At 44.2% G+C, this 23497-nt stretch overlaps 1 protein-coding gene across 3 annotated transcripts in view; it reads right to left on the reverse strand.

Moving 5' to 3' along the window:
* The window catches only part of CDH13 (cadherin 13), a 1400946-nt gene that overhangs the window by 370339 nt on the left and 1007110 nt on the right, over positions 1 to 23497 (reverse strand). For all 3 annotated transcript variants that reach the window (XM_078063200.1, XM_078063199.1, XM_078063201.1), the window contains one exon: positions 12135 to 12279. In XM_078063200.1, coding sequence (XP_077919326.1) covers positions 12135 to 12279 — 145 coding nt within the window. The remainder of the gene's footprint in view (positions 1 to 12134; positions 12280 to 23497) is intronic.

A 23497-nucleotide genomic window follows, 5' to 3' on the forward strand; every position in this document is an offset into this window, starting at 1 on the left:
GTTCGAATGTCTTGGGCAGCATAGCATAGCAGTTAAAAAGCATGACTTGGAGTCAAATTGTCTGGGGGCTGTAATTCTTACTGGTTGAGTGGCACTGGATATGTCAGCGGTTATTAGATTTGGTGACGAATACAGAGAAGCCCACGTATAACAGTGAGCTAAATGGGACAGAAGTTCATTAAAGTCTCATGTGAAATAATTCTGGAGAGGGCTAGTATAACATTCCACGGACAACAGAATCCAGTCTCTGTCTTTCATCATGGTTTCCATCCTCAAAGCCACCTTACAAAGCACAGGGGCTGCCTGAGGTCTAGCCCCCACCGCTTCATTCCAGCCAAGACAAAAGGGCACTCTTCCCAGCCCCCGTGGCTCCCACCTCCTTCCGAGAGGTCACAAAACACTGTGCTTAGAGCTCACGGGCTGGTACTTCATCACACGGCCACACCTAGCTGCGAGGGAGCCTGGCCAGCGTAGTTTTCCTATCGACACACTGCTGTTGTCATATATTGGGGGCTCTTACTCATGAAGAGCAGGATGGATACTGAGGGAGAGGTCTCTGTTGTCCTAGAAAAATTGTCTCCTAACCTCTCTAGGCTTTGGCATCCTCATTGGCAACATGAGATGATCACGTATCTGCTTTGTAAGATCATACAAAGCAAGTCAGTGGGAAAATGCACAGGGAGCCCTTGGCATAGCGCCAGGCCCAGGGTTCCCCACCCCCCCAAGCCATGCTCACTGTTAACTGCAGCTACATGCTACGGGACCTTCCTGAGAGGAGCACGCTCTGGCCATCGCCCATCCTGGGGCTCACCACGAAGAGGCACTAACCAATGCCTACAATCCTCCAGACCCCAGGTGTGAACTTTGTAACCAAACTCATCATTTTCTCCTTCTAGGGCAGGTTTTCTTAATCCTGGCACTATTGCCATCTTGAGCCAAATCATCCTTCATTGTGGGGGCTGTCCTGTGTGTTATGTTTTGCAGCATCTCTGGCCTCTACCCACTAGATGCCAGGTGCACCCTCCCCTCCCCCAGTGTGGCGACCAAAAGTGTCCGGGGGGTGGGGGAGGGCCAACCATCCGCAGGTGAACCACTCTGTGGTGTCTGAATCCACATGACGTGTTTCTTTGACAGAAATGGCAGAGGTCTCTTGGGTTGTCTGTTTTAAGTGCATGGGTCAACATTTCAAGTTAAAACTTTTAAACACACTTTCCTAAACCAGTGGAAATCTAAGCAGCCGTTCTTGGGTGATGTGTCACACAGAAAGGACCTGGCTAACTTAATTTCCTATATGTAAGTTACCGTTCAAGCTCTTGCCTCTAACCCTGGCTTAGGACTTTGGTGCAAGCCAGCGAGCACAGAACCTCCTCAGCAAAGAGGGAGGGGATCAGGTTGCAAGAGCAAGAAGCGAAGCAGAGGGATGGATGGCCAGCAGCTCAGTGAGTCTGGTTTTGATGGCCCAGGGAACAGGCCCTCCGTTATTCTGAAATGAGGCCTTCTTAAAGACGAAGAGGCCGACTACAGAAACCCGAGCCCCACCCTGTCCTCCCCACCAGGAGGGTCTCCGGGTTAGCAGCCCCTTCTAACCACAAACATAGCAGATAAAAACTTTGGCACCCTGAACACACTTAGAAAACGAGAGCGAGAAGAAAACAGTGAAAATCCCCCAAACCAAACTTTTGAAAAATCTTTGAAATGAGCCAGTCTTCTGAATAATAAAATAGCTTTGGGTACTATGCTTGGCCTGACAAAAAATGCAGCCATAATTACAGCAAGAAAGCTGTAAGTCTATTAAAATTTTTTCTTTGATATTGGAAAACTCAATTCATGACCTATATTTTATAAAACATATACTTGAAAGGGATTTTATATGCCCTCTTCCCAGTGAGCTTAGAATATTGAATCTCTTCCATTTACTTATGAAGGGAGGTCGTTCTGTACATAAATCACTCAGGACTTCTTTTAGTATATCGTACATATATTAAGAGGAAGGGATTCAAAAGTATTTGTATAGATAGATGGAGACAGCACTCTGCACTCTGCCCTTCGAAGGGATGGTATTCTTAGCGCAATGGGGCTGCAGTAAAGAAGCTGGTTTTTCAAGCTCTCTGCTGATTATAAATCTTTTCTAACTGACATTTGTAGACTGTCTTGATTGATGGTCTAACATGCCTTATGAATCTTCGAGAAGAGTCCTCCTTGAGCCTCTCCCAAACTACCGCTAGGGGGAAGATCTGGCTCTGTTTGAGAAGGCCACCACCAGTCACAAGGGCTGCACTGAGTTACCTGACCAGCTAAGCTATAATAAAACACCTTTCCCTCTTCCCTCACTCTCCTTCATCTACACACACACCCTACACGCACGTGAACATACACACATACAAATATATATACACACACTCACATATGCATATAAGAAAACGTTCTCCAGACTCAGGGCGGCAAATCTGAACTGATCTTAACATTTTCCCAGATGAAGTGGTTAAAGGACAGTGGGTGTGATAGATGGAAAGGAAACGAAAGGACACAGGAGTTAGTCTGAATGTGAATCCCTGCTTCATCACCCATTGGCTGTAGGTGACTTTGGGGAAGTCACCTAACCTCCCTGAGCTTCTGTTTCGTCAGTTGTAGAAAGAATTGTAAGGATTTCATTGAAAGACAGATATAGAACCTAGACCAATACCCAGTACTAGAAAAATTATACTGGTTACTACCACTTGTTTCTTTACTCGGGGCGGGCATCATCGTCCCCCATCGCTCCTAGTGAGAGGCTCCCAGGGGCCTGCCTTTGCCCTGTGCAGCAGGCTGAATTTATTTTCAGCTTTCCTCAAGTCTGCAGACCCTATGGAGTCAGGGTGGCCTGGGTCTGTTTTATGCAACACCCTGACCCAACCTCGTCCTTCCTGAGAAGCAGCTTTTCCTCATACCTAACAGGCACTCCAGAGATATGTGTCAAAGTCATGAATGAATTGCCAATAAAGACAACATTTATTTAAAAATCAAGGGGCGCCTGGGTGGCTCAGCTGGTTAGGCGACTGCCTTCAGCTCAGGTCATGGTCCTGGAGTCCCGGGATCGAGTCCCACATCGGGCTCCCTGCTCAGCGGGGAGTCTGCTTCTCCCTCTGATCCTCCCCCTCTCATGCTCTCTGTCTCCCATTCTCTCTCTCAGATAAATAAATAAAATCTTTAAAAAAAAAAAAATAAAATGAAAAGGGAAGCTTCGAGTGATTCATACTTTCTACCATTTGGGCCCACTTGTTCTTGCATGAAATATACCGAGGGGCTGCTGTGTGTTTGGAACTCTCTGAGATGCGGAAAATTAAGAATGAAGAGAAGATAATCTGGTTCCCTGGTCTGTGGCTTATGCTTTAGAAAGAAAACTGAAGGTAAAATCTGGTTCGTCCCTGAGGAAAATTTATAAACCTATTATGGTTTACAGTATTACCCTAGTTCCATATGGATGGCATTGGCTACAGTAATCCAGTACCAGAAGATAAGTCAACGTTCAATATTCCCCCATCCATTATGGGTTCAGTACAAAATCTTCCGTGGCATCTTCTTGCCACCTCCATTGTTCCCACCCCATCCAGGCCACCGTGCTGTTGAGCCTGGGGCGCTGAAGTAGCCCTGTTGCCCAACCCCCGTTCAACACAGAAGAGCTCACATCCTCTTTGAACAGCAAAATCAGATTTTACCACTGTCCTCCTTAAACCACCCAAGGGCTTCCTACTAACTTTAAAATATAATCAAACTTATGGAGTTCTAATCCAGGGTTCTGCAAAACATTTCTGTAAAGGGCACAGTAAAAAATATATATATTTATTTTTAAAAGATTTAAAAATATTTTAAATATACATTTCGTTTTTTAAAAATATATCTGTATTTAGGTTATGTATATATTTGGCTTTGTGGGACATATAATCTGTGTTCCAACTATTCAGGTCTAACGGCAGCTCATGAAAAGAGCCATAGTCAAGGCTTAAATGAATGGGCATGGCTGTGTTTCAATAAAACTTTATTAACTTTCTTTAAAAAAAAAAGAAAACAGGCAGTGGGACAGCTTTGGCCCATGGCCCAAGGTTGGTGACTTCTGTTCTGATCTCATGCTTCCCTATCTCCTTGAACTCATCTGCCACTCTTCTTCTTGCTGACATTCTCCCACCACGTTGGCCTCTTCTCTGTCCCTCCATCTGTCCTGCCTGCCTCAGACCTTTGCACTTTCTGATCCCTCTGCCTGGAACATGCTGGCTCGATACCTTTACAAAGGTAGGCTCTTTTATTCTCAGTAGTCTCAGCCTAAATGTAACCTCCTTAGAGAGGTCCTTCTTGACCTCTCCTTCATTATGTCACATCACCTTGTCTTACTTTATCCAAATTATTTAAATTATCTTTTGTTTCATTGTTAATTTTTGTTCTGTTTCCAGTAAAATACAAATGTCTTAAGAGTTGAGTCCTAAATAGTCTTGGCCACTGCCATATCTCTAGCACTGAGAGCATCCTCTGATTCAAAAAAGCTGCCCAATAAATATTTGTTGAATGGTTGTGCTGAACGAAATGGTCAGCAAGAATTGAAGTAAGAATTTCTCTGAAATTATAATTCTTTAATGCCCTCGTGGATGTGCTACTGGGCTTCACTCATCTGCAGCATGAAAAGTTCCTAGGCTATTCAGAGTGGATCCTTCGGTATGAGGGATGGATTTCAAGGCTTTGGTATCTACCATGCTCTGCACCGTAACAACTCAAGGACTTTCTCATTTTTATTTTGCAGTTGCTCAACTGTCATCCGATTTCCATTTTGGCTAAAAACTCCCATCAGATTTATTCTTTCAAAAGGTTATGGAATGATCACTAAGTTTCTGAAGCTACTGATGCTTCTTTTCCCTCTCTCCACATCAAAGTATGATTTCATTTTAATTAAGCTAATTTTTTACTTTATTTTTCAATATTTGATGTCATAAATCCTTCTTTTTCCCCAATGTAGAGTGGTGGAGGGATGACTCCCAGCTCAACTCTGAAGTATATTCAACAAATTAGTGGGGCATGCATGACTGCCAAGTGTTTATTTTTAGGAGGAAGTAATCTCCGTGACCATGGGAGCCATATCTCTTCAGTTCACCAGGTTATCCTCAGTGCCTAGAATGCAAAGATCTGACATGAAGGAGTAGGAGGCTGGAGGACTGGCAGTAGGGAGACAGACACACAAGGCTGGCCAGGAACAAAGATTTCCTCTTAGAGAGAAGAGTGATTCAAGAAACGATGTGTCATCTGCCTCTTGAACTGGTCTCCAACCCCAAGGACTCATACAGGAATTTAGGTGGAGAGAGGGCTAGGAATAAAAATGAAAAGAGTGGTTTTCCAAGTTGCCCACACTAAAGATGAGACACATAGTTTTAGTGGTTGGGTATCCTTTTAACAGGATAAAGGGATCCAGCTTTCTCCCGTGTCTCACAAAGTCTTATAGTATCTCAAAGTCTCCAGTGGACCTGCATCTGTTGGTCTAAAATGTGCAGTGGTGTCCATCAGAGAGGGACTAGGGTAGAAAGGAGGGAAAATTAGTGGCTTGTTGTTGTTGTTGTGTTGTTGATTGGCTTGGTTTGGAGCCCCTGTAAGACGTCATCTGGGGTCCCCAGGCAGGGTTAGGAGCAACTTGGCAGAGATTCCGTTTCTTGAGTAGCTAGCAAAGTTCAGATAACTCAACACTTTTGATACACTTTATTTCTGGAATTCTCCCTTTGGGAAGAGGTCTCTGATGGGATTGTGTAACTTATAAATTTTGTTTTATGGTCCGCTGCCCTGGAGTGATCTGTACCATAATTCAAGTGCTGCCTAATGCAATCTGAACGGCACTATGGCACATTAATGACATCTGTTCCTTGGCACCTTCCCTCAGCTAAGACTCCAACAACGACCCCAGGAGAAGAACAGGACCCACAGTAATAGTCTTCTTCTTGATCACAAAATCCGGAGAAGGTTCCAGAGCAAGGCAGTTCATGACCTACTGATAGAGTTTGTGGAATGACCACAAAAGCTCAGAGACGTTGGGTATAATCCAGAAAAACAAATAAACAAAAATGTCCACCAGCATGTTCAAACGTGAAGGGAAAGGTTATTGTTGTATCCTCAAGCATGAGCTCGGCCAAGATGCAGATAAGATCCTTTGATCAGAAGCACCACCCCGACGTACACCAAAATGTAATAAGCACACCCTCTATCCCGTCAATCCCACATGGATGGATTTATCCTAAAGATTGTCACGCACATGGGAAGAGAGGTGTTCTCTCCCATAGAGCTGATTATAAGTATGGAGAAGTGAAAAAACTTAAAGCAATACAGGATGGCTAACTAGATGATGGCAGATCCAGACACTAGCTGTTTAAAACAATGATGTAGCTTGACATTTATTGATTTACAAAAAAGTCCATGCAACCCTGCAGAGTGAAGAAAGCAAGTTATAGAAAGGAATGTACGGCTCCGTTTCTATCAAATTGTGTAGCACGTCCCTGGGTGTGAACATGCCCGGACAGAGCCCTGGAACTCTGTGCACCAAGATGGTGACTGTGGTTTTCTCTGGATGGTGAGATTTGAGGGTGATTGGATTTTTTTTTTTTTTACTTAAAAAAGCTGAACAAAACCTGAATTCCTTCATTTTTAAAAGAAATACATCTCCTTAAGAAAACAAGGAAAAAATCCAAATAGTCATGTGCCCAATATTCCAGAGCCCGGAGGATTGGCTGGGATGGTCAAGAACCTACTATGTGGATGTCCAAAGTACCCACGAAAGAGAACTGGACAGTTTGGTGGACAGAGAAGCCACATTGCAGTTACCATGATAAGTGAACAGGGGGCCAGGAGTGGCTTTACGACCAGGTCATAGAAACAACTGGAGGGTTTGTCCTGAGCTAGGGCTCAGATACCAACTATCACATAGAAAACCATTGTGATGATTTTGGAAAACAGAGAGTACCAGGCAAACCTGAGCTCTCAGGACAGCCTCTTGTCCCAAACGCCAATTGATCGGATGTTTTTCCTCATGTCTGTCATCGTAGGATTTTTTAAAAAAATGAAAGTACTATGTCTTGAATAACAGAAATTCAGATAGATCCCAGAGGAAAAACAAAAGACAAAGCCCCTACTCTTCTGACAGCACCTCTTTAGGGAGGCTGGTCTGCACCCCTCTGGGATAGGCATCCTGTGTGGTTGCATCATAGTGCTTCCCACATTTCAATTCTTACTTGTTGCCAGTCTCCCTGCTCGGCTCTGCAAACCAGGAGGGAATGAGCAGCATCGGACAGGTCCATGGCTGCCCCCTCAGAGCTCAGAAGAGTGCTGGCCCAGAGTAGGTGCTCAGTAATGGTACCGGATGGAAAAAAATAGAGGGAGCAAGAGAGGAAGTCAGAGAGGGCAAGGGCACCTGTGTTCTCAGAAGTCAGAAGAGGATTTAGCTGTTAATCTCTACTTCTCTCCACCTGCTCAAGGAGAAGTGTCATCTCTCTTAGGAGTCAGAATGTGCACCTCCAGGTCCTGACCCCTATTTAAAGAGAAAGGTCGGGGCACCTGGGTGGCTCAGTCAGTTAAGCATCCGACTCTTGGTTTCGGCTCAGGTCATGATCTCAGGGTCGTGAGATTGAGCCCAGCATCAGGCTCTGTGCTCAGTGTGGAGTCTGCTTATCTCTCCCCCTACTCTCTCTCTCTCCCTCTCTCTCTCTCTCAAATAAATAAATACAATCTTTAAAAAAATCTAAAAAAATAATGAGAAAGGTCAACATCACATTTGTCCTTCTTGGTCATGCCTTTTAGAGACTAAGATAATTCCTCCCATCACCTCCCTCCCCTGACATCTCTCAAAGCCGCTCCATCCATCCAGGTGGGGGGTGCCTTCCTCCAAGCTGCCCCTGCTCACATTCAGGCTGGTCGAAAGCACGGAGGGCAGAGCACAGCTGAGGCCAGCCCAACGGCCAGCTTCTGTATCCTGTTGGAAGGCTGCCCCTGCTGGCTCAGTCCGCAAGTGGCCAAGGGTGCCTGGGAATTAAAGTCCCTCTGGGGATAGTTGGTGGCCACTATCTGATGGGTGTGTGGGGATGCATATTCCAGCTCCCCTGGGCCGGGGTAACTCTAATGTGTGTTTGTTTATGTCATTTCCTAGGGACCCCCCCACCCCCCCACCCCCCAAGGGATCAAGCTCACAATTGCCCACCCTGGTAGCTGGCCTCCCTTACCTGGAGCACTCCTCATCCGGTATCCTGCACCTCCCAGGTAAAACACGTACCCTCAGACCTCATCTCTGGGTCTTGTGGTTGGCCCTTCTCAACGGTGCCCAGAAGACTAACTGGTGGCAAGACACCGGGGAGTTGGTCCTAGTAGGCACTGTGGGGCGCCTGCATGTGTGCCCTCCAGGAACTTCAAGGGCCCCAGACCTCTGTCCCCACTCATGAGGTCCAGGCATGCCTTGGGCATTCAGAAAACACCAGGCTCACACAGAGCTCTGGCTAGCCCCACAGAGCAGCCAGGGCTGGGGCTTGGGTCCCATAAATCAATGCCTTGTGACTCCATGAAAGGAATAGCTCATAATTTGTGAAGTTCAAAGACCATCATTTTCTGTTGATCTTCCCTCATCCAGTACTGATTCCCCAAAATAACACCCTGGAGTTTTAGTGCTGAGCGGCTGGAAATGGTCTCCTGTCTGCACATACAGATAAATATGGGTGACCTTCCTCCATGACGGTGGTGCTGATGGCATATCCAGGTCCACTGGGACATGAAAATGATGCTCGGTTTGTCGGGAGATGAATGTTCCTTCGCACAAACTGCCTGACTCTTTGCCTTACCTCCCCTAAACGGTACGCTGCAGGAATAATAAGAATAGGGGGCATTAACAATGCACTAGCATCTCTTGAACCTTTGTTCTATTGTAAGTGCTGAGAGAAGCAGTGTCTCATTTAATGCTTGCATTAATGCTTGCATACAGTTCTCTAATGCACCCACCCCATTTACAGACAAGGTGACTGAGGTTTCTAGAAGGTTCAGTAAGCTGCCCAAGGTCTCACCTGGGTAAAGAGCTGAGTGGAGCATCAAGCCAGCCCTGGACCACAGTGCGGTGCTCAGGACCAGCTTCATAATTGAGGGGGGGACCCCAGTGCAAAAGGAAAATGCAGGGACCCTTGTTCATTACTTATTAAGAATTTTAAGGTGGTGACAGCAGAGCCTAATACCAAACGTGGGGCCCTTTGGAACGTGGGGCCCTGTGAGGCCGTGCAGGTCACACCCCACGACACTGGCCCTGATGACTTGACCTCAGAAGAAAACAACGTGAGTGACAACAAGGCCCACACGTAACCCTGTTCAACCTCAGAGACTGAGCAACATCACACGTTATACCAAGTGATTCGATGAGCTGGATGTTTGGTCAGAAGAGTGGTTTACTTTCCGTCAGAAGCTCCATCAGTTCCGCTGATAGAGCAAATACTTGCCCTCTGGCTGGGACTGAAAAGAGTCCATGGTGAAGAATGGGAGGGAAGGTGGCCAATGCCAACCTGTACACGGGAGCCCGCCCGTGCCTTGAGCCAGAGACGCAGACACAGATTCCGACTCAGCCACCAGCTGTGGGACTTTGGCCAAGTGTCCGGATCTCTTTGAGGTTCACTTTCCTCCTATGTATGATGGGGAGAGTGTATCCACCCCTCTGGGGAGGGAATGGTGGAGTGGAGGCAAGGACACTAGGTCATAAAGGTCTTGGCACACGGTAAGCACTCAACCCCATGCTGCCGTAGTTTGATGGCTGTTTTCACCATGAAGTTTGTGGGGCACTTGAAAGAGCGCATGAACCCTGCCTGAACACTGCCCCTCATCTATTCTTTATGTGAGCGAGGCAAAGTCACGGAACTCTTTCCAGGCTCAGCATCCCCTTCTGTAAAATGGATCCGCTATAGCGTCTCCAACACGGAAGATTCCACCAACCACAAAGGAGCAGGGCATTATTTCTACAGCTGGTCAGGGCTCCTTGTTTTAACTTGTAAGTGGTTTAGGTTGGGGAGGGGGATTGGAAAGGGATCCCAGCCCCTGCTCCAGATTCCCACCGCCCTCATCAAGGCTTCAGGGGCCATCATGCCTGAGATCCCTTAGAAGGCGCTGAGTGATCTAGGTGGTGTTTCCTCTAATAAAAGTTTTCTGCAACATTTCCACACTCTTGACCCCAGATCTGACTGACTCTCTTTCAATTCCTGCTTTAAAACCAAACCCAGAGGGGGCCGAAAAAAAAACAATGATTCAGGCCAAATTCTGCAGAGCTGAAAGAAGCCACACAGCCATCCGCATCTTTAGGTATTTTTATAGGATAGCACCAATCATAAATAGGAGTTGGAGGTGGTTCATGTTTTGCTGGAGATCCGTCCACCCTAACCGAATTACTTTGTGCTTTAAGAAATTCAGTGTACATAAAAGATTCCATTTTTCTTTGAAAATGTGACATGTATATAAAGCAGTAAAATTTGAAATTCTTTCTGAAACTTTAAGGAAGGGCACAGTGGGAGGAAAATTGGACATCGTCTAATCATATACACACATAATATACAAAGACATGCACATGCTCACAGCCGTCTCCGACGTAAGCATTGTCATTTACATTTAGAACACTTTCCTGGCCCCGCTCAAATTCCAGTCACTCACAGACAGGGCCCCAGCACCACAGATGGAAACTGGGAATCATTTTCCTGTTCTGCTCAAACTCCAGCCTCTTTAATAGCTTTCCCCATCAGTTCTCCTGACTCGTCCCACACATCAGCTTGTTTAAGAAGGTATCTGTGAACATCGAACCCCAATTCCAGGGTCTCTCTCACCAGAAGCCCTCCTTCCATCAAAAGCAGCCTACGGGGTGGGGAGAGGTGCCACGGGAAAGGCTTGGCCGAAAGTGATCGGACCCACCTTCACCTGCTGCTCCCCATCTTTCTAGGCCGGTTGCTACTCTTCCATCTCCTGGGCTCCCCCAAATGCCCCCTAGCACCCACAGGAAATCCCCACCCCTTTTTACAGAATGCCTTCAAATGTGGGAAAGGAGAGCTCGCCTCCTGCCCCTGGGGAGCTGATGAAGTGCAGGGAGACCCAGCTCCTTGAAGCTGGAAGGAGGTGTGGGCACCTTGCATACAATTACTCATGGGGTAGTCTAGGCAGGTTACCATGACAACGCTTGCAGAGCCTTACATATCTACATGTTATTGATATATCCCATCAATTCAGCAAAGGGGGAAAATAGAACCAGTCAAAGCAGTGCTCGGGCTTCCATCTCCCGTCTGGCCAGCTGAATGACTTATTTGTTTGGGCATAACCTAGACTCAGCGACAGTGAGACTCTCCCTATGGTGCTTCCTCACCCAAATGGAGTTTAAAGCTTAAAATCAAAGTCCAGTCTCATAATAGGGATTTTTCGACTTTGCTCTTCACTTGCTCAAGCATCATACTCAGCCGTGACTTTTGCTGCCAGTCACAGAATGCTTTTATTGGTATCTCTTGCACCAAAAAAGGGAGCTCTAAATTTTACAACCTTCCCTGATAGGAAGGTTAAGTGTGGAAAAAAGATAAGAGGAGCTCTGTCGTAACATCACAGTAGGTGCATGTGTTTCCAGAGAGAAATAAAACGTCTTGCCTTTGGCCCTTTGACTGAAGACAAAAGGTTTCTCCATGCACCTTGTGTAAGGAAAGGGAAAAAATAAGTCCTACCTGGTTTTTTCCAAAATGGTTCTTATTAAAAGACAATGATGAAAGGAAGAAGCGAGGAGTTTGGTGGGGGGACCTTAATTTTCTTCAAAGCCCTGTCATAACACAAAGCTCAACCTTGGGCCCTCACAAGGGTGAGTTACGTATTTATACAATGTCTACCATCAGCCGTGCATGAGAGACTTAGATGTTGGTCATCCTTGAAAGATGGCTTTCAGAGATGAGGCGAGAGACTTCCATAACCTGCAACACCCCAGTCCTGTTCTGAGTTGCAGATTTGTAGCCCTTGCTTCTACCCAGGGAGATAACATGTCAGTGTTGATGCATACCAGCAAGTTGAAGCAGCAACAAAACAGTCTCTAGAATCCCCAAAGATCGCAGCATGCCACTTTCCAAGCCATTATGCTAATGTAAACCAATTTAACATACCTGTTGGCGATCCTTCCATGACATGGCCAATGTAGGGGCCTTCTCGAAAGATGGGTCTGTTGTCATTCTGGTCAATCACAATGACTTCCAGAGGAACTGGCCCCTCGAGAGTTTTGCCATTGACATCAGTGGTCTCCACAAATAGCTATGGGAGCAAAGAAATCGGGGGAGAAAGAAGGCATTAATTCATTATGAAAATTGAAGTCAGGTTCTCTGGAGAAAGTAGGTTATATCAGCAATTTTATGAGCCCTTGGCAATATTCAAATTTCGGTCTCAAAGGATAGTCGCTGGAACCAGAAAAGAAACTAAATATTATAAAATAAATGACAAATTTCAGTTCATGTTAGGTACGCCTTGGGAAATTCACAATTAATTCATCAAATCTGCAAAGGAAGTCCAAAAAAGAAAGAGAAAACACTCGCAATCAGCCATAGCTAAGAAAATGTGCTTACATTGTTTGTTTTTTCTAACATCATTATGCTTAAAAGGAATGTTATGCTAATAAAAATAATTGACTAAGCAGTTATGAACAAAGCACATTAAGAAATAACCGAAAGTGTTTATGGTAATGTTTAGGAGAAATTCAGGTCAGGAAGAATTTATAGAGAGCCCTCCTGAGGCAAGGAAGGCGTTTGCAGGGGTCCGGAGTGTGACCCTGGGATTGCTGCCCACCAGGCCCATGTAATCAAGGCAGGATTTCACAATCCCATGTGACACATACAGAGCTACCTTCAGATCTCAAGGATGAAGAAAATAATATATATATATAAAAAACAACAACAACACCCCAGCTATATTGTTTGTCTTGGAAACAAGGAATTATATCATGGCATTTCCAATGAGACACAGCGGCCTTATGCTGTCCTTTTCCGTGCCTGATTCCGCCTCGGTCTAACTCGGCAGCAACAGTAACACTTCTCCTCGGCTTTGAGTTCTGGTCCCTGCATCATCCCTGAAACTGTAGCTCGTGGGGAACGGGCCCCTGCAGTTGGAATCCCAGCCCCTCTTTTCAGGAGCTAAGTGGCCTTGAGCCATTCACCTTCTCTCTCAGTTTTCTCACCTGTAAAATGAGGTTAATAAAAAACACCCATTATTAGGAATAATAATCAACATTATCCAGGGCTTACCAGGCGCTCTACTATGTAAACTCACTTGGTCTTCAGTCGGTAACCCCATGAATCATTTGCAAGGAAGGAATGAACGCAAATTAGAGGTTAAGTGGTAGAATCTGGATTTGACCTCATGAAGTCAGCCTCCAGAGTTCATAACTTTAGCCACTATGAACAATGTTCTTAAAGCACCAGCTCTCCTGCTCTCCCATGCTATGTTTCCAGAATACTAACTGCTCCTACGGTCGCTACCGCTATGATCAGCCCTATTGTCAAAACAAGCCCAGATTAGGAAAGTGACAGAGAAACACTTTCATTTACGAATCAGCATGGTCGCACCCCACCTGGTGGTACTGCAAACTGCTATCATCCTTTTGGAAAGTAGCATGGGAAAATCCCACAAAAGCTATAAAGGACTCATACACTTTGTTCCGTTTGGATACCACTGTTTAGTCTGTTTGAGTCAGGTTGCACTACATCTATGAAAACATTCACTGACTGTTATTTCATTATTAGAATAATGACTCACCACTGGCATCCGCTAAATGCCCAGGGACGGGGGTGGGGGGCTGGTTGACCAAATGTTTGTTACAATGTCATAGAATACAGCCATTAGATAAAATCATTATTCCACTTTGTTGATCCACTTAGAATATTGTGTGTAAACACAAAAAATTGCATGTGACTCGTGTGTGTGTAATTTGTGCATGTGCACAGAATTTGAAGGCAGTAAGCAAAAATGAAACCAGGTATGCTTGGCTAGAAGAATATCTTTTTCATTTTTCTCTTTCACATTACTTCATCCTTTCACCAGGAAAAAAAAAAGCAGAGACTTTTAAGATCAGCACACAAAGGAGAACTCGCAGAGAGTGAAATTCTATACTTTTTCTGCTGTTTTTTAAATGCTATGAGAATTCTGCTAAACAAAGGAAAGCAAACAAAACTCTGGGGCAATTTGGTGTCATAATGATGGTCTGACCTTTTGTCCTCCCAAAATAGGCAAAGACTTGACTTTAACTCAACCAAAAAACCGGTGTCTAAAAACAACAAATATCTTGGATCTGAAACCTAAGCTTCCTGTGGGTTTGCAAACCGGCCCCACACACGCAGGGCAGGGAGAGCGGGGAGAAGGAGGCAAACCGCTCCAGGTGGGCAGGTGGCGGTGTTAACAAGCGAGGGAGATTACTCACGGGGCTTGTCTGAGGCAGCTGCAAGACGAGGAGGTCTCTGCACCTGCCCTCCAGAATCTTACAAGTTTATGTAGAGGCCTGGCAGGGCTCAGTCGGGGTACCATCCGTTTGCCCCCAGCAGCACACTGCTGTCTCAGGGCTGCGTCCTTGACGATGGCTCCCACTGTGGGAAGGCTGGGCGGACCTTATATCCAAGGACAGGGGAGGGGTGAGAAGCCTCTCTGATTGCCTGAGTTCAGCTTTCGGGTCAACCGGGGGTCATGACCTCGGTCATGACCTCTCGATGAACTTCTCCAACACTTCCACACGGTGCAAATCTTGGGCAGTATTGGAAGCCGCAAGTAGGGTAGAGGAACAAAATCCCTAGAATTCCCGAATGTGCAAACCGTTGGAACTGAGAGGGGCAGACTCCAGGTCTATTTCAATATAATGGAAAAACAAACAGAAACTAAGGAGATGTAATTGATTAGGATGAATGCAAAACGTTGAGCTGAATGTCATAAAACCAACTTTGTAAGAATACAACCTGATGGCAGTTTATGTTACAATACTACCCTGAGTTGGACTCCTGGATTTTTAGTGGAAAGCAATATCATCAGAAGCTAAGACCTTTGGAATAGCATTTAAAAAATAGCAAAGTGCTCATGGGGCACCTGGCTGGCTCAATTGGCAGAGCATGTGACCCTTGATCTTGGGGCTATAAGTTCAAGCCCCAAACTGGGTGTAGAGATTATCTAAAAATAAAATCTTAATACAAAAAAAGCGAAGTGCTCCTAAGGGGCATTTATTAAAGTCAGTGTAACAAAAATTTGCTGAGATATTACTACATGTGAGTCCCTACCCTGAGTGTCACATATCCAATCCAAGACATGCAAGCATGAAGAGACAGGTAATAAGCAATATAGAACGTATGAATAAAATAATTTCAGTTGGAGATCAGAGACATGCAGGGCTAGAACAGGTTCATATGTTAAAACTACACTGTCCAGTATGGAAGCCATGAGTCACATGTTTAATTTAAATTAATAATGATAAATAAAGTAAAAAACCCAATTCTTGCATTGTGCTAGCCACATTCAAGAGCTCATTAGCCACATGCAGCTACTGTACTGGACGATGACCTTGGTGCTCTGGCTTCTCAGGCGTTTGGACCTGGACTGGAACCTCCACCATGAACTCTCCTGGTTCTCACCTCTTTGGACTTGGACTGAATTAGCAACCAGATTTCCTGGGTCTCTAGCCTGAAGACAGCAGATCGTGGGACTTCTCAGCCTCCGTAACTGTACGAGTCAACTGCTTATAATAAATCCTCTTTGTGTGTGTGTGTGTGTGTGTGTGTGTGTGTGTGTGTGTATTTATTTCTCTGGAGAACACTGACCAGTACAGGCTTCCAGGGTGTCTTTTCAAATCTCTAATTAATTTATGTCACCCCATAATAGACACTTCTCAATGATTTCTCATCTCTTTTAGGATAAATAGCACATTCTTTTACTTTGACAAGTCTTTTTATAATCTGGCTCCAGCCCACTTCTCCAAACCCATTTCATGTCATAAGAGATCCCCTTTGTTCCTTATGATCCAACTACACCAATCTTTTTTCAGTCTTTCCAGCTTACCCCATTCCTTCCCAGTACATGTAATCCTCTTAGCAAGCATGGACTTCCTTCCTGCTGTCCTGGGTTAGCCCCTATTTAGCCTTCAGATCTCAGCTCCGATACCACTGGCCAAGAAGATCTTCCCCTATCCCTCTGGACTAACTAGGGCATCCCTGGTTTACACTCCCATGGTACTGGTGCCCTTTCTTTATAACATTTTCCATAATACAGCTTATTTATTTGTAGGATAATTCAATTAATGTCTGCCTCTCTGACAGGTCCCATGAAGGCAGAGGTGTCATGAATATTCTTGACCGTTAGCAAATCCTCAAGGCTGAGACCTAATGCCTACACGTAACAGCCACCTGCTTCCATACTGATTGCATAAAGCTGACCTCACACTGATGAAGAGGCAGTACCTCTTTAAGAGACTGGAGTCCAAAGTTTGACCTCAGCTTTGGCCATCTGTCCTTTCTTTCCATCCCTGGCACATAAGAGCTGACAGTTGGTCCCAACTCCATGGACTATAAGTCAGTGGACTGTGCTGTCTTAATTCATGAATAAGAACCACAGTGGATAAACAATACCTAAGTACATTAAATTAATTACTTGCCTCTTAAAGAAGGGAACTAACATTTATTTGGTGTCCAATACGTGTCTGGGCTTTTTATGTATTATCTCATTTGGCTCAAAACAACCTGAAGAAGAACCCACTGCAGCAAAACCCAGAGAAATTTAAGTACTGGTCTAGAAGCAAAAGCTAGTTTGTGATCCAGCTGGATCCAAACTTAGGTCTGACTCTAAAATTCGTGCTTTCTTCCACTACGCCCTTGTTTGCCAAATGCTCTTTCATGGACTTCCCGTGCCTTTTTGTTTTATTCTCTTTACTGTATTATTTACTTAATAGTAACACTGATTGCTATGTTTCATTGTTGCCTCATCCGAGGCGAAATTACCCATGAATTTAGGCATATGATGAGCTTATTATAAATTTTTCCTAATAAACATGAAAATACATATTAAAACACTATAGGCTTATATATAAACTATATATATATATATATCATATATATGATATATATATATATAGATCACCCTGCCACTTTGGCAAATTGGGGAATGTTACAGTATCAGCCTAGCTACAACATGCTCCCTTCTACAATGTCAGACTTTCTGAAAAGAAAGAAGTTTTCCCTCGTATAAATGTAACTCTAAAATGACCATGGTGAATAGAATGGGGAGGGGAACTTCGTATGCAAATCACCCCTAATCTGTTCAAAGCAAAATACTTTACCCAAGAGTGGAGGCATGAAGGTACCGCATGAACATGAGCTAAGTTTCCCATTTCAAGGGCATGGTACATGGGCAACAGGTTTCCATAGAAATAAAGAAGCCCACAGACATTTTTATGTAAGGATGCTATTGTGAGTTTATTTATAATAGATGATCTCTCAAGGTTGAGAATGTTGGAAGATTTTTATTTATTTATTATTTATTTATTTATTTTTAAAGATTTTATTTATTTGACAGAGAGAGACACAGCGAGAGAAGGAACACAAGCAGGGGGAGTGGGAGAGGGAGAAGCAGACTTCCCGCGGAGCAGGGAGCCCGATGCGGGACTCGATCCCAGGACCCTGGGACCATGACCTGAGCCGAAGGCAGACGCTTAATGACTGAGCCACCCAGGCGCCCGAGAATGTTGGAAGATTTTTAAAAACCAAAATTTCCACCATGGGTATAATGTTTGTTGTCATAGGAAAGAAAAAGATAAAACAAATCCTAACTTATTTGGTTAATGTGAAACTTAAATTGCCCTTACATTTTGCATCTGAATTCTTACTTATTTAATTAATATAGTATCATATTCATTTGTTATAGGTTTCTCTGATAGAAACTTATGTATTCTGCATGGGAGAATATACTCATAATCCAATTAGATCATAAACAACTGGAAGGCAGAAACACTGTTTTCTAGGTATTCCTTCTATACATAAACAAGTGCCTTGAATAAAGAAAGCACTGATAGGTTTTGGTTTTTTGTTTTGTTTTGTTTAGAGAGGGAGACGGGGGGAGGGGCAGAGGGAGAAAGAGAGAGAGAGAATCTTAAGCAAATTCCACACTCAGCGCAGAGCCCAGCAGGAGCCAACGCGGGGCTCCATCTCACCACTCTGAGATCATGACCTGAGCCAAAATCAAGAGTCGGACGCTTAACCGACTGAGCCACCCAGGCGCCCCACTGACAGGTATTTTTACTGAGTTTCTGTTTGCAAGTCTCATGCCCTCCCTACCTACCAACATCTCACAAAGACTGAACCAGACTTTTCCATTGAAGACATCCTCATTGATCACTGAAATTACACTAGATTTAGAAAGCCTGCCTTCAAATTTTGGCTCTGCTACCACAGAGTGAATGTAGCTGGCAGAATAATGGTCTTCCTAAAAATCTTCACTTCCTACTCCCTGGAGCCAGCGCATATGATAGGTTACATGGCGAAGTAGAATTAAGGTTGCTGATTAGCTGACCTTAAAATAGTGAAATCAGCCTGGATTATCTGGGTGGGCCCAGTGTGATCACAGGGTCCTTAAGAGTGCGGGAGAGGAGCAGGTCTGAGGGATGCAAAGGGAGGAGGCTTGAGCCGCCATCACTGGCTTTGAAGATGGAGGAGGAGGCCACCAGCCAAGGAATGCTGTAGTCCCCAGACACTAGAAAAGACAAGCGTCCAGTATAGAATTCAGAAGTGAAGGCAGGCCTACTGGCATATTGCTCTTAGCCCAGTGAGGTCCATGTTGGACTCTGGCCTGTAGAAGTTCAGGATAACACGTTTGTGTTGTTTCGAGGCAGACATACGTGATAATTTGCTGTAGCAACAAGAGGAAAATGAGACTGTGGTCACATAATTTATCGTTCAAACTGGAACATGTTCTAGAATGAAAGCGGGTGCTACTGACAAGTACGCCCAAACAGGGTTACATGGTAATCCTATGTTATTAAGAAACTTCCACCTCCCAGGTCAGTCTGCACATGTAGCAATGGTGTTTAGAATGTCCTTCTCATTTTTTTTTTTTTTTTTGCTTTGAATAAAAAGATAAGTGAGTACGTATAGCACAGTTATTGGCACTTAGGCAAGTCTAGGGTTTGGTGACCTTGGCGTTCATTCACTCCCAACAGACCTTTATCGAGACTTTTGCAGATGTGGATGCAGTACCCTCGATTCAATTCTGACTTGTCAGCAGCCGTTAGTTACCCCCTTCAAATTGCTCTTCTATCACAGTAATCCACATTTCTCTTTGACACCAATTACTTGCATTTCAAGTTATTTTTCTCAGCTTTATTCATTTATTGAAGTTGAATCTCATTATGGACCAACTCCTGGAAGGTTCCCAGGGAAGAGATATTTTTAGCTTTTGTGGCATCTCCCCGCCTTTCTCTCTACAGCCCTGGTGCCCTCTCCCCCTTGATGGACTGGATGCAGTATTTACAGCTCCCTCAAAAAATACCAAAGGGGTGATACAAGTCTCCTACTTGTTAGATTATTAATTAAAGATCGTGATATACTGTTACCAAATGTTCTCTGAAAAGCTTGTTCTGCTCAGACTATAGTATTCCCTTTGTTGATCTGAAATTATCCTTTTAAAGTATGTTTTCCACCAAGCATAATGAAAACATATTTTTCTTATGTATGCATGCTCACAACGATGCTGGACTTGGAGGGCATTGTTTCTATTTAACTTTTGAAGTAATTTTAATTATGTGGAAGAAATCTATGCAGATATTCAAAATAATTTTATTTAAACAGCTTGGGTAAAGTCCCAGTGAATATCCTCTACCCCAAGAGGGGCACAGGCTGAAAATTTTAATTGGTTCAAGGAGAATTTATAGAAATCATGGATATTGGAATTATGCCAGGTCTATTAAGGATATGTACAGGGTTAAGGGGATTTTTGTACAAAGATGAGAAATATAATACTTTTGAAAACAAAGCTGTAGGAGAAAATTACTGGAGATTTTATTTTTACTTGCTCTTCTCCCTCTCTAAAAGCAAAATTCAGAGGAAGAGAATGGAATGCAATACTTTTTTTTTTTTAATTTATAAAGCTAAAGTCATTTTCTTAAATAAGTATTAAAATGTGTTTTATAAAGCATGATATTCCCCCAAAATTAAGGTTGATATATAAACCCTTAAGGTATGGCCTAATAAATTTCAGGTGAATCACAGTATTAGGAAAAAAAGCCATTGAATATTTATGCAAAAGAGTGGGGAAGGCCTTTCTAAAGCAGTATTAAAAGTGTAAGTTATGTGAATTATTAAGAGATTAAAATACTCAAAGGCAAGTTTTTTATATGACTAAATATCATAAGTAAAATAAATAGAAAACTGAGAATAAATAATGTTTGTATCATACAAAACAGAGGTTTACTACCCTGAATATATAAAGAACTGGTTAAAAATAAGGGAAAAAAAACAATTAGCAAAACAAGAAAACAAAAGAGCAACAACCATATTATAAAATTAAATGAGGTACCTTTTTGCTTACAACACTGACGAAATAATCGGGAAAACCTAATAATCAGTGTTTGGCAAACTGGTGAGGAAACAAATTCTCATACATGATTGACAACATTAAAACATCTTTCTGAAATGCAGTTTGTCAATATGCATTACAAGCCTTGGAAACACGTGATTCTGCTTGTAGAAATTTAGCTGGGGGGCTAAATCTGTGTGTCCCTGCTCGCTCCTGGGGTGGGGGTAGGTGTGGGGTTGGGTGGGGAGGGAGCAGGTGGGGTGGGGGGTGTTCAGTAACATGTATACTCATTTCAATACCGCTTAATAAAAATAGGAAACATTACAAACAACACGATGTTCTAACAGGATCTTGATGCAATAAATTATGCTATCTACACAAAGTAGAACGCGACCTTGCAGAAACACTTCAGGGAATGAAAACACACATTATGGTATGGTGCTCATGGTCTAAAGTAAATATTTGATTGCAAATGAGTATATACTATATAATGTACTTTTTGAAAAACAGACTAAGACTTTATATGATTAAGATTGTACTGAAATATTAACAGTGGTTTTATTGCACGTGATTTTTTAAGTTTGCTTCTCTACACTTTTCTGGACTTTCTATGAGGGGCCTGTGTTAATTTCAGAGTTAAAAAGCATCTATGAAGTTTATATTAAAATTGACCACAGACTGGCTACGGCTTATCACAGACGGGGAGCTGGGGGAGTGCGTTCAACTTCAGGACATCTGGTGCCTCTCAGCGCGGATGACTAATGGGAAGCACGCAGACGTTAAGTATGGACGTGATCGTCGGGATCACAGTAGAACACAGAGAGCGGCAGGCTTCTCCCCGCTCCCGGGTCTCTGAGTTTCGGATAAAAAAAAAAAAATCTCAGCGCACCTGACAGAACTCTGTAACTAGACCCTGGGCTCATCCACTGTGTATTCCGTTACACTGTTTCGGTGTTCACTTCACTGTTAATCTTGCTGACCTATTCTCAGAACCAGGAAAGAGCCGAGGCTCCAAGCCTGGACCGAAGATTTAGGGTCCTCATCTTTAAAATGGGAGAAAGGGACCTCTCTCACAGGGTTGATGCGAGCTAAAATACATGAGGTTTGTAAAGCACTTAGCGAAAGACCTGGCACCTACTAAGTGCTAGCAAAATAGAAGCTGCTAGTTATCCTTAAAGTACTTCGTGAAGCAAAAAAAAAAAAAATCTCTGTAATGTTAAGTTCCTGATTAGGGTTCACAGTCTCGGGCGTCTAAAGAGAGCCTTTGACAGATAGCACAAGCTGCCTGTAGGAAGCTGAGGCTCATTTAGAATGAAGAAGATACCTCAGCCTCTTGGCGCTGAGTCCCCTGTTCGGAGCTCCACGGGGGGAGTGGCTTCGGCCAAGGTCACGGGCCCCACCCATGTCTCTCCTTCCTGCCTCGCTCCCACCCTGTTTCCAGAAGCATGTGTTCCGAGGAAGGTGTCAGCGCCGGGCTCCAGGCCCACACAGGGGGGCTTAGTTCTATGCTCTTGTGCATCACCACCATCAGGAGACAGAATGGTTCCATATCTAAGGTGTCTCTCGTGTGGAAGAACAATGCTTGAACACTTTTAATTTGCATTTCACTTCTGGGATATATACAAAGGGATTGAAAGCCGGGTCTGGAAGACATGTCTGCATACCCATGTTCCCTGAGGCATTATTCACCATAGCCGAGAGGTGCACGCCACCCAAGTGCCCATCGGTGGATGAATGGATAAGTAGAGTGTGCTACATATACATACACGATGGAATATCATCTAGCCTTCAAAAGAAAAGGAATTTGGCCCCATGCCACACATACCACAGGCTGGACCATGAAGACTTTCTGCTGAGTAAAAGAAGCCAGTCACGAAATGACAGATACTGTATGAGTCCTCTTTTTTTTAAAAATTTTTTTTATTGTTATGTTAATCCCCTGTATGACTCCTCTTATATGAAGTATCAAAAGTCGTCAAGTTCATAGACACAGGACAGTGATGGCTCCCCGGGGGGGGAGGGAGGGGAGAGGGAAAAGGGAGTTGCTATTTAATTGGTCTAGAGCTTCAGATGTGCAAGAAGAAACTGTTCTGGAGATGTTTCACAACACGTGAATATCATTAACGTTATTGAACAGTACACTTAGACATGGTTAAGATGTTTTCATGATGTGCTTTTTTTATCACAGTAAAAAAATTTAATTTGCCTGGGAATCACCTGGTGTAATGCAGAGTCCCGAGGCCCAATGCCAGGGATCTTGTGGGTGCTGAGCAGCCGGGTCTCTGCGTTGTCACCCCAAGTCATTCTGATGCAGCAGAATGCAGCTTTGGGAGACCCCTTCTGGGCACCTCTTCTCCTCATTTCATCACCAAACAAGGTGCTAAGACCCAACAGAGACTATCTCTGGCTTGCGCAGGTGGACTAGCAGGGTATGGGTTCAACAAACTCGCTTGCTGTGCTGAAAATGCGGACGGTAATGAGCAATGCAAATGATCAGGACCAGCTGGCTTCTGTCAGCACTGGGACGCAGCTGAGTCGTCCCCTTTGCCCTTCCACATTGTCTCCTTAAGCATTCACTGTCTTCGCAAGAGAGGAATCAAAATTAGCTCCAAGGTGAGTGGTGGTACTGAGGGGAAGAAGCCTGAGGCCCACGAGCTGATGCCCAGTCCTCTTCACCCTGTCCTGTCTGTCAGCTGGTCCTGTCAGCTGGACCTTGTCCGCCCAGCATCCAGCCACCTGTCACCACCTGTTGGTCACCGCAGGGCTAAGCCCCCTCTGCCCATGGTCCTGCTAGCATCTCTGAATTGCATTCTCTGCTCCTACACTAACACACACTCCCGGCTCACCACGCAGCTCCCCCGTTACCTTTCAAAAAGCAAATGGGGCTTTTCACTCTTTGGCTCCCCAATCACCCCAACCTCACTTGTATCTTAAGTCCTCACGG

Source organism: Halichoerus grypus, chromosome 15 (assembly GCF_964656455.1).
Source record: "Halichoerus grypus chromosome 15, mHalGry1.hap1.1, whole genome shotgun sequence".
In the NCBI taxonomy this organism is placed as follows: domain Eukaryota; kingdom Metazoa; phylum Chordata; class Mammalia; order Carnivora; family Phocidae; genus Halichoerus; species Halichoerus grypus.